Genomic DNA, 12,416 nt, shown 5'->3' with positions numbered 1-12,416 from the left:
TCTTTGAATAAGACACTGGAGGTACAGAAAAAAAAATGAAAGAACTTACATTGTATTAAGGTGTGTACATTAAACATTATCCTAAGAACCAACTAAACCACCAAAAAGAGAAATGAAAACATTTTTCAGTTATATACAACTTCATTAGTTCAAATGTAAATTCCTAAAAGACCATTTTCCAATTTGATATTTTTTGTTAATGCAGGCTAAGTGAATTATAGCCTAAGAAAATGTAAGCGAAATTTGCTTCAAAAAATTATAAAATGATGTAACAAAAATAAGTGGTTTGAGAACTGTTTTGTTCTATACTATCTACATCCCACTCGATATTCTCCACATCCTATAATCATTCCTTCTACATCAAGACGTCAAAAACTCACAGCAGTGTCCATGCCTGTAATCCTAACACTCTGGGAGGCCGAGGCAGTGGATCACTCAAGGTCAGGAGTTCGAAACCAGCCTGAGCAAGAGCAAGACCCCGTCTCTACTATAAATAGAAAGAAATTAATTGGCCAACTAATATATATAGAAAAAATTAGCCAGGCATGGTGGCACATGCCTGTAGTCCCAGCTACTCGGGAGGCTGAGGCAGGAGGATTGCTTGAGCCCAGGAGTTTGAGGTTGCTGTGAGCTAGGCTGACACCACGGCATTACTCTAGCCTGGGCAACAAAGCAAGACTCTGTCTCAAAAAAAAAAAGAAAAAAAGAAAAAACTCACAGCAAAGCAGACTTCAGCAAATGGAGAAAGTCATATTTAACTTCCTCATACACCTATACTCAAGCCATTAGAGGCAAAGACAAAATTGTATTTGTACAGGAGACATTGGGTAGGATAACCAGAAAGAGAAGGCTGAAGTTGTTAATTTATAGAATGATGGTGATTTTCAAGTCCCTGGTTTTTAAAGACAGAGGATACACAAAAATCCAACTCATCTTATACCTTGAGAATATAAGGTGACAGCATTTGGGAGGTGGTGGGCCATCACCACCCAAGCTTTACCACTTGCTAAACTATCTCACTTCCTCTACTTCAGCTCACCCTAGAAGACAAAATGCGATAGAAACAAGGGAAGGTCCAAAGCATCCCTGCCTGCAATCACACCAGAGCCAGCCGCGGTGCGCCATGACATCTCGAGAGGGTGTCCGCCAAGGCCCTCAGGCCAGCCTCCCAAGGGCATGTGGCTGCCCACACGCACCACCCAGAGGCACCCCATTTGTAAGGAAGGTGTTTTGTTCTTACTACACTGCCTGCACCCCACAGCACAAGGCCATCACAGACACGACACTGCTGGCTGCTGGTGTGGTTGCAGTTGCACCTCCACCTTCACAAGTCACAGAAAAAACCTACAGGGCTGGCACTGCTGCTTCTGCCACCAGCTCCTCCTACCCATGGCCTTGCCCGGAGCCTGCAGCAGCCTGCTCCTGCCCCAAGAACTCAATTTGCGGTGAGAGACAAGTTCCCACATCCTGTTGAAGAGAGGCCCAGCGCTCTCTCCAGCCTCAGAGGCTCAGTGGATTGGAATCCATCACAGCCCATGTGCAACGAAATAGATATTGTTAGTCAGCTCTTAAGAAGAGATTCACCACTGGGGTTCAACAAAGAAGCTAAGGAAATCATTTCTCCAGCTACCATCTGTGTGATCAGTCACGGTGAAATTCAAGTACACTCTGGCGTCAGCCCGCATGTTCAATGCATAGTATGGAAAGAGATGTGCCAGGCTTAGGCGGGCATCTGTTTGTGGAAAAGGTGCAGTCTTTGAGGAAGGAAAATAAAACCAGGTCCCTGCTTTTATACCTCTTTAGGGAAATAGAGTACACACATTAAGTATGTAAATTGTAATTCATTAAGTACCTAAATATTTAGACAGTGTTAATGTGGATGAAAAAGTTCATGGTTTTATTATCTATAGTGGAACTTGCCATCTACCATATTTGTGAAGGGTTTTGTCATGAGTACTGTATTTTCAGCCAGCTTCCATTAGCTCTAACTTTACAACCAAAATCAGTAAGAGTAATTTTTAGTATGTAATTTCTAGCAATAAAGAGTTTTCTGAAAGTTTATTTTCAGGTTAAAACAATTCCCTTTTCCAGGTTTACTGGGTATAGCAGGTCAAGTCCCTTTAAAGAGAAAAGGCAGCTTGTGTGTCTGTTTGTGTGTATGAATTGAGCAGGGGTGGAGGGCTTGGTCAAGAGGGACATATTTGTCATTTTCTTTAATCAAGACAATGCAAACAGTAACGCTGAATACTGTTGCTCTATGAAAGTTTGAGCTGCTTGAGTTTATTGCAAATTTTCACCAGCCTGCTTCCTGCCTCAAGGATGGTATAAGTTTCTCCAGCTTAGAAAAGAAATTTCTATCCCTTCAGTCTTTTCGTTATGCCTCCTGGTCAGTCCTTGGCAGAGCAGGTTCTAAGTTTGAGCAACGTGAGTGACAACCCCGTACTCTGCGGCACGGCCCCTTCACCTCCCTCCTTGCCTGCCCAGCACCCTGGTACAATCTCTGAAGCTTCAGGCAGGGCTAGGGCTGGCTTCCTAGAACGTTTTTCCTTACGAGCTCCCTCTGGCCTCAGGTTGCCCTCTGATGTCGTTGTACCAGGCATCCTGTTGTGGGCAATGGTGGCAGTGACAGGAACAAATTGTTTATCAATTTATCAAGGATTTTTTAAGAAAACCAACTTGGGCAAACTACTGTTATTCATTTGCTGCCTCCTTTATGATTAAAAGCATCACATACAATCAAGTGAAGTCATTTTATTTCCTTTTGCCCTGGAATAAAAACAGTATCCCTAGGAGTGACTCATTGTCCTCTTGGTTTGATTGCAAAGGTGACACCAGCACATCTTAAAGAGATGTGCTTCAAATGTATTTTAGATTCATTAGTTATGCACAGTTCATAGGTAAGTTTTGTTTCGTTTGTATTTTAATAAACATACTGCAAATGAAAGTTTCAAAGCCATGTAACTTTCAAAACAATCTCTAATGGTAGCCTTTTTATAACATTTAGTTTCTATACAGTTATGGGTAGGTTTGACAGTACTCTATTGTAAAAATAATCAAAAGCAGACTTTCAGATAAGGTATGTTCAGTAATTCAAGAGCAATAGAGTTAGATCAGGGTTTCTCAACCTTGGCACTATTTATATTTTGGACTGATAATTCTTCCTTGTCGGAGGCTGTCCTGTGCATTGTAGGATATGATGTTAAGCAGCATCCCTGGCCTCTATCCAATAAATGCCAGTAACACCACCCCCTTTGCCCTGGCTGGGCATTTCAGTTGAAAATGCTTCCAGACATTGCCAAACATCAGAACCACTGGATTAGTGTAACATCCAAGAGATATTAAAAAGCATGAATAATATAACAATACATCTAAAACAAAACAAAACCCTGTTCCAAATAACAGAGATAGCTTATTTTTAGTTTTCCATATAAAACTATGTAGATGAACTGGCTACAAAGGGAACATTTTCCTGATGTGAACAGTCTCTTGATGTCTGTCCTTCATACTGTCTCAGCCTTTGACTCTGCACTTGGTTCATTACCTGTGTATACATTGCTAAACCTAAAAGAAAAAATTTCTGGAAGCTGGGATTGCTAACTGGAAATCCAGAGGATGTAACAAAAGCTTTTTAGCTAATAGCCATCTTCCCAAGGGCTATAGCAGATGGTATAAGTTGACATCAGTGAAGATATATAATTCTGAGGAAGGGCAAAATATATGGGGGCTAAAAGAAATTCATTTCTATGAAGAGAATTTCTATTATTATATCTGTGTAATTATAGAACCATATTTTTGAGTAGTTTGGGCTCAGCATTATATAGGTACATAACAGGTGGCAAAAATAACAAATTGCTTCAAATGATTTTAGAAAGGAAATTTCAAGTAATTTGGGGTGAAATGTTTGTTTTACCAAAAGTATCATAAACTCTGAGGTCTTCCAGATTGGAAAAGACCTCTTTTTAAGAGTAAGTAGGCCAATCACAGTGGCTCACGCCTATAATCCCAGCACTTTGGGAGGTCATGGTGGGAGAAGCACTTCAGGCCAGGAGTTCAAGACCAGCCTGGGCAATATATTAAGACTCTGTCTCTACCAAAAAAAAAAAAAAAAAAAAAAAATTTAAAAATTAGCTAGGCATGGTGGCACATACCTGCAGTCCCAGCTACTTGGGAGGCTAGGCAGAAGGATCACTTGAGCCCAAGAGTTTGAGGTTATAGTGAGCTATGATCATGCCACTGTACTCCAGCCTGGGTGACAGAGTGAGACCCTGTATGTGAAAAAGAAAAAAAAAAGAATAAGTAAAAGCCCAATCTTTAAATCATTAAGAGTTAAAAAAATAAAAGTTCTACAAATAATATGCACCTATATAGGCCAATTGGTGAGGGAAAAAAGCAGAGTCAATACTGAAAACATTTAACAACTGAAATTGCATAGGTACCGACAATCAGAACAGTTGGTGATCATATATCCAGCTGCACTGGTATGTATCAATCAAATATTAACCCTGCAAAAAAGCAAGGTGCAGAACATTTGTGTATAAAGCAGGGACAGGAAAGATGCATGTGTGTATGGGTGTGTTTATATATATTTGCATATGCATCAGTTACCAGTTTACATAACAACCTGTTGACAGTGGATGCCTCCAGAGAGGGGAACTGGGGAAGGTCACCACGTAGTTTATTGTTTAAGGAAGGTCAGTTTTGAAAATAAAAGGAATAGAGCAATAGACTTACCTAAAGTTGCATAATTATTCCAGAACAACAGGCATAAAGTCACATGATATCTGATATTTGATCACCCTAGAACTAGGAAGGCTCGCTTTTCACTGTATCATACACGAATATATTGCTCTTACCATTCTTTTTAGATAAAAAAGCCCTAGAAAACAGAATTATCATACACGAATATATTGCTCTTACCATTCTTTTTAGATAAAAAAAGCCCTAGAAAACAGAATGGATTTCTAATCTGCAATGAAATAAAAATGGTAGAATGTGATTTTTTTTTAAATCATTTTTTTCTATTACTCTCATTAAGGAAAAAAATCTAGCTATTATTGTTAGGATTAAGGATGAATCCGGGAGGAGAATGAATCTGGGTGTTGAAAATTTTATCTAGTAAGCTTATTAACAATGATAATGATCGAACAACCTTTAAAGCTAATAAGTCAATATTACTGATTAAATCATTTGTAGAGTTCAGGCTATGGACACATTAGTAAGCCCAGGTGCCCTGTGCTGTTTCTCAAGGCATCCTGGTAGGAACTTGTTGCTTTTTCGTCCCCTATCTCTCAACATCCAGTGAGAGATTTCAGAGTGTGAGTAAAACAACCTCAAACATTGTGACTCTACCATGTTATTCAGGAGTATGTTTGTTCCGATCGTGCTTATTTAAAATTAGGACACCACAGCGATGATTATAACTTTAGAATTCTGTCACCTGGAGAAAATGATGCTATGTAACTAGCGAGTTAGAAAAAAACAGAGACGGCAGATAAGCATTAGATAGATGCTGTTGTTTGTCTGTGTGGACGTTCCCTGGTCCCCTGGTTCCCGGTGTCAAGAATGAGGACTGGTACCGAGTCCAGCCATTGAGGGAGCGATCACAAACACAGAGCAATTTTATACAGTTTATCACATAAAAGAAAGAATGGAAGTACTGAAGGAAGCTACACAAACCGAAAACAACATTCCAGAGAGAGCACAGCAGGTTAGTCTCCAGGGTGGAGGAGGTCTGAGCACACGCTGCCTTTTATAATAAGCCCGCTAGTTTGTCCCGCCTCCCCCGTGGCAGGATTGGCTGCTGTTTCCCACCTTCGCAGGTGATGGGCAGGTCGGTGTCATACGACAGATCACATGACAGGTCACATAACAGTTTGGTTATGTAACAGTTTCCCTTTCTGCACGTGAGTCTTCTCCAGAATTCTCCACGAAGCTCACCCCATGTTATATTAATTGCATGGTAATGAGCTCTAAGTCAGTTAAAGGTTACTAGGAAATGTTTATTGTGTATGTTCCCACCAGGGAACAGTTTTTTGGTTCCCACTGTCTGCCCTTAGCCACTGCCTTGCCACCTGTTTACCCTCCGCCAGACCTAACATACAGTACATGCAATTCTTAATCTAAGAACTTAGATTAACTTACATGCATGAACCCATTTAATCCAGATTTTAAAAGAAACAAAAACCCTATGCAAATAGCTACGGTTATTATTCTCATTTTAAAGATGAAGAACACTGAGCCTAAGAGTGGTTAGGTAACTTCCTAGATCTCACGGCTATTAAGTGGCAAAGTTAAGTTTGAACTCGAGTCATGACCCCAGAGCCTGTGCTTTTAAGCTCAACACTGCACTGCCTCCTGGGTCTGGGTCCGCAGCCAAAAGACTTAAGTTCCACTTCCAAATCTACCACTTCCATATTTTCTATACTAAAACCAGGACATGGAGTTTGGGATGCGGAATGTATGGTCTTCTAGGTCCTTAAGTGTGGCCTTTTGACTGAATTCAAATGTTACAGAACAAACCTTTTAAACGGATTTGGCAGAGAAAGATGAAGCTTTTCTTGCCTCATTTGGTGCTTAAAAACGAACAATCTTGAAATGAGAAGGCCACAGGTTCCCCACTCCTGCTCGAGGGTATTTGATAAGTTTTCCCTCAAGAAATCCAAGATGTGAAGTTGCTGTAACTAAGCAGATGCCATTTAAATCTCTTGGTTTCCATTTCCTCACTGATGCAGTGAGCAAAGGAACTAGATGATGTCTAAGGTTTCACTTGCTTTATAAGAATAGGAAACCTTCCTATGTGCCAGGTAGTCGTTAAAATGTTTTACAAATATGAACTCATTTCGTTTTCTTAACAGCCCTATAAATGGTCATTGTTATTCCCATTAGGAAAGTGAGCAAACTAAGGCCCAAAGAATTTCATGTCCTTTGCCTAAGGTTAAATCGCTAGTAAACTTCAAACCCAAGCCATCTGGCTCCTTTGTCTGTGCTCTTAACCACACTGCTATGCAGCCTTTTGTTAGAAATCTAGAATAAGTTACAAATCTGGAATATAAAGTTAAAAATATAGAATTTATCCTAGAATGAAAGAAATCTTCCCCAGAGACAGACAGACTTCCAGGTGGGGAGCAAATTTTTGTATTTGGTACTTCTTTAAGTTTCCTGTACTAAGGTTCATAGCTATGATCTTCCTGGAGGTTCAGGGAAGAATCCATCCTCTCCTATTTCCTCCCCCAATACCCAAATTTTCCCTAGTTCTGTTGTCTTACTGCCTGTTTCTTTCAAGGATTGCTTGAAAATTGGAGGAAATTATGGGGACTGAAAAGTGGTAAAGGGAGGCAAGTTAGAAAATCAGGTGTATTCAGTGACTCTGATATAGTGGAGTAAATTAAAGGTACAAAATTCAAGCTAGAAATTGCTGTTAGGTTTCCTCCTTCTGCCTAAGTCCTTCATCCCCACTCTGCAAATGTACATGTGCTACAGTTTGCTGTGGAGGGGAATTCGTGCTGAGGGCATCATTTCTTATAAAATCACCATGCACAGCCTTCAGCTCAGTGCCAAACCTCATTCCTCAAGCATATGTTAGAATCTGGAGGGTTCCCGGCCCTGGCTTAGGTGTTGCAGGGATACAAAAAGGAATGAGACACTCTCTGGACTTTGGAACCCCAAACACACACCTGAGTTTACCTGCCTATGCTCACATTTCCCGGCTGTGAGCTCTTGAATATACTACTTATCAGTTCTAATAAGTTTCCATGTATTGAGCTCATGTTGTGGGCCAGGCAGGCATTTTACAAATTCCATCTCTAATGCACATGATAGTTCTGGCAGATATGTACTGTTATCCCCATTTTATGGATTATTGCAACTGAGGCCCCAGTAAGGAACTAGGATTCAAACCCAGTTCCCATGCTCTTGCCGGGTCATCCTCCCACAGTTTCAGCCTCACTTTCCTTTCCTGTGAAATGGAGTTACATTCTCTGGCAATTGCTGTAAGAATGAGAAGGGACGATATAGTATCAAGCACATGTATTTACCCACTAAATGGTGGTTCTTATCACCCTGAGAGGAAATAACACAGAGGCGTGTAGAAGCAGGTGAAATGCCACATGAGTTAGGGGAAGGAGCAAACCTTCCCAGCCAGACAGGATCTGGTTTTACGCCTTGAAAGATGAGATGTGTTTGGGTGTGTGGCAATGACAGCAGGGGGGACAGAGAGAAAGAGGGAATTACTTTAAAGCATGAAAAAGGAAATTGTCATGGCCACATGTGTAATCTCAGTGATTTTTATTTTTAAGCTTCAAATTTTCAAATATTTTTAACAGAACTAGAAAATTTCAACTCCATTCTTTTGAGAGAAAGAGCAAACACACCATTAATTTTCCCAGATAAAGTAGGGTTATATTGAGAGAGAAAGGTGAATGCCTGCCACCTTTGCTAAGTAATACCCTAGTTCTAGAATAAGGCAGAGACTCTGTAAAACAAGATCTCTGAGAAGGAGTGGAAAAGGTAGACAGAAAGTTCTAGAAACGAGACTAGTCTCCATTGCTTCTGCCCTACCTTCCCCATGTGCCTGCAGACCGTGCCTTCTAGACAGGACCAATTCTGAAAGTGAGCACATTCTGCCTGCTAGTACCCAGACTAAAAATGTACAAATTAGTAGAAAAATTCATTTTATTACTTACTTATAAAACTGAGTGAGTTTTTCTGCCCTATTGCCCTGTTAACAAACAGACCTTAAATGTGGATAGGAGCAGAAAAATATTCTTGCAAACCACAGAGTTGTTAAACATGACCATGCTGTATAAAGCATGCAGCCTCCATTTACAGAAGGACTTACTTTCATTTTTTAAGTGTAGTTTCTATTTAACAGTCTCAATCATAAAAATATGGAAGAAGTCATTTTTTAAGTCACTTCCATATTTTTTCAAAGAAAATGAAAAAAAGTGCTAAAAAGTAAGTTAGAGTAAATCCAACAAGACAGCTAGAGAAACAGTGAGAAGAAAAAGATGTTACTTAAGAGAAAAACGAGCAAGTCAGTCTAAGATGACCAAAAGGAAAAGTATATGCACAGCAACAGCCCTCCCCCTTTGAGAAACTCTCACAACTTATTTTGCCATAGAGGAAGATAAATGTTACAATATCTTACTAACCAATCAGCAACGCTGTGGGCCTCAAACCAGGAAGCTCTTTAAAGTATAGTATTTTAAACTGTGAAAGACTTCTGTCTCTCATTTAGTTTTTGTTCCCTATGCTTGTAGGATGGAAAAGCAGATGTGAAGTCCCTCATGGCGAAATTTAACGCAGGGGGCAACCCGACAGAGGAGTTTTCAGTCAATAGCCGACCCTTCAAAGTCACAGGGCAAAACTCACCTTCAGGAGTACAAGTGAAAAAGAACTTATTCAACAACCAAGGAAATGCCAGCCCTCCTGTAGGACCCAGCAACGTTGCTAAGTTTGGGTCCCCAAAGCCACCTTTGGCAGCGAAACCTGCTGAGGAAAAGCCTGACAAGGAGCCCAAACCCCCGTTTCTAAAGCCTACTGGAGTGGGCCAAAGATTTGGAACACCGGCGACCTCGGCCACCAGAGATCCTGAGGCAAAAGTGGGATTTCTGAAACCTGTAGGCCCCAAGCCCATCAACTTGCCCAGAGAAGATTCCAAACCTGTGTTTCCCCGGCCTTCTGGAAATAAACCATCACTTCACAGTGTGAACCAAGATCATGACTTAAAGACACCAGGCCCGAAACCCGGGCCTACACCTCCAGCCCCAGAAAATGAACCGAAGCAAGCATTCCCAAACTTGGCTGGGGTCAAAGGCAAGTTTATGTCAGCCTCACAAGATCTTGACCCCAAACCCCTCTTCCCTAAACCTGCCTTTGGCCAGAAGCCATCTCTGAGTACCGAGGACTCCCATGAAGATGAGAGCCCCACTAAGAGCATATCTGTACAGAAAGGTGCCCCAGCTCCTTTGGGACTCAGGTCCAAAGGTGGCCCTTTAAAACCAGCAAGGGGACACCAAGAAAATAAAGACCACGCAGGTGATACATCAAGTTCACCTTTTCCTGGAGTGGTTTTGAAACCTGCTGCAAGCAGAGGAGGCCCAGGCCTCTCCAAAAATGGTGAGGAAAAGAAGGAAGATAGGACGATAGATGCTGCTAAGAACATCTTCCTGAGCAAAATGAATCAGGAAGAGCCGGCCTCCGGGGCTCCTCCCGCCAAGTTCCCTAAGGCCCCTTCTAAGCTGACAGTGGGAGGGCCCTGGGGCCAAAATCAAGAGAAGGAAAAGGGAGACAAGAATTCAGCCACCCCAAAGCACAAGCCCCTGCCTGCCTTGTCTACTTTGGATCCGCCTCCGCAAAAGCCCAACAGACCACCAAATGTTGACCTGTCGAAATTCCGAAAAACCACTTCTGGAAACAGTGAGTTCTTTCCTTATTTGCTACTTAGTATGATTTATTCCACAGAAGAGGGCGGTTTAGCTTCTGGGGGGAATTTTGTAACAAGGAATGATTCCATAACTAGTACTAATGTGTACATGATGAAATTTCTTTGGCTTTTTTTTTTTTTCTTTTGTGTGGGAGATCTGAGAAAGTAGGAAGTCTTGGTTCTGTGTAAGCATTCTGTGAGAAAATGCCTTGGTGGCTGTTTTTTTTTTTTGGGGGGGGGCAGAACAGAAAAGGAATGCATCCATTTGATTGATAAGTGGTTTTGCTCAATGATAACCATCACATTTATTTCCTTAGTTGAGTTTCATTTCTGTTGGATGAGATTGAGGTATGCTACCCCTGCTACCACGAAGGAGATGAGCAGAAAAGTGAGCACACCTCTAAGTCAGTAGTTCTCAAAAAGAGCAATTGTGATCCCCAGGGGACATTTGGCAATATTTGGAGGCATTTTTGATTGTCACAACTGGAGGGTGCTAGTGGCAGCTAGTGAGTATAGGCCAGGATTGCTGTTAAACACCCTACAATGCACAGGACAGTCCCCCACTAAAAAGAGTTATCCAGGATAAAATGTCAATAGTACAGAGATGAGAAACCCTTAAGCGATTTCAAATAGCCACACAATTCATCATGTTTCCTAAGCCCAATTTTCAAATAAGAAGAATAAGACTCTTATGGACTCGTACTTTGTGTTTCATATTTTAGCTATTTTCTATTTCTCAGTATCAAGTTTTATGAACTTTTCTGATTCATAACATAGTGTATAGCTAGGGAAATAAGCCAGGCAAGGGGTACATTATTTTCCCTTCTGGGTAAATAGTTTAATTTTCTACCAGAGATGTCACTGCCGTCCTCTAGCATGTGGGATGATTTGACACTGAATGACTTGGTAAAATTTGTAACCCTGAATAATGGTGAGAGAAGCTCACTCATGTGTCAGATGATTAATATTTTAAGCAAATGATGTGCAACTGTTTTTTACTGGGGGGGGGGGGGGAGAGGATGCCTACGAATGACCACATCACAATTAGTCATATTTTTCTTCCTACAGAAGTGTGATCTAATCAAAGCAATTCTGGGCCTAAAGGTTGTTTTTCATTTTTGCATTGTAGAAGCATCTCGCAATATGTCATCTTTCTGAGACCAGTATTCTCCTTGTTGATAAACATATCAGTGATTCGTTAATTCTCCATTAATTCTATCACGTAGAAAGCAAGGTTGAATGACCCCACGATCATCTGTCTCGCAGCAAGCTTCAGCCTTATTACACATGATGTCTCCTTCTTATCTGTCACCTTGACTCAATACTTGTTCATAATTCAGAACCGTTATTTTTGTGAGATCTTCTAAAAGGTCCCCTGTTGCTCTTCCTTATTTCTTCTGTACCTCAGATTAAAAAAATTAACTATCATAGCCCCAAACCATACCTGTCTAGGCAAGAATTTGCAAATAGCAGAGCTTCAGGATAAATTATTTGCTTCATGGTACAATTAGAAAATTTATCTATTTGCTTGTAATAAGATGGGAAAGAAATTATTATATGCTTTAGAAAAAATGAGCTTCTATTACTAAATGTAAGATTTAATAGATACTAACTAAAATGAAATGCTTTGCTAGTGAGAGATTTATTTATAGAGATTTACTCTAAAAATACTATTTTTTGCTCTTAGAAGTAATTATACTGGTGTTCATATTATTAATTACTAAAGCTTCATCTAATAACCCTATAGGTTTTTAAAACTCAAATACCACTTTCTTAGCCTTCTATCTCACTCCTTTCTTTCCAGGTTCACATCCAATTCTTTAAACCTCTTCCCCAGATGTGCCCTCCGTCTCTTATCATCTTTGTCTAACATTATTAATCATTAAAATATTTATTGAGTACTTATTATATTGCACATATATGTTACCCTGTTTATTCCTCCCAAGCTGTGAAATAGGAATTCTGTGAGGAAACTAGAGCTCAGAGAGATTAG

General features: G+C 40.5%; 1 protein-coding gene across 6 annotated transcripts in view; it reads left to right on the top strand.

The window, feature by feature from the left end:
* FYB1 (FYN binding protein 1) overlaps window positions 1-12,416 on the top strand; it is a 147,388-nt gene that overhangs the window by 50,619 nt on the left and 84,353 nt on the right. For all 6 annotated transcript variants that reach the window (XM_076007984.1, XM_076007982.1, XM_076007981.1 and 3 more), the window contains one exon: window positions 9,258-10,416. In XM_076007984.1, the coding sequence (XP_075864099.1) occupies window positions 9,285-10,416 (1,132 nt within the window). In that variant the 5' untranslated portion in view covers window positions 9,258-9,284. The remainder of the gene's footprint in view (window positions 1-9,257; window positions 10,417-12,416) is intronic.

This window comes from Microcebus murinus, chromosome 11 (genome assembly GCF_040939455.1).
Source record: "Microcebus murinus isolate Inina chromosome 11, M.murinus_Inina_mat1.0, whole genome shotgun sequence".
Taxonomy (NCBI): domain Eukaryota; kingdom Metazoa; phylum Chordata; class Mammalia; order Primates; family Cheirogaleidae; genus Microcebus; species Microcebus murinus.
Note: the sequence above shows the minus strand (reverse complement) of the source record. Positions and strands in the feature narration are given on the sequence as shown.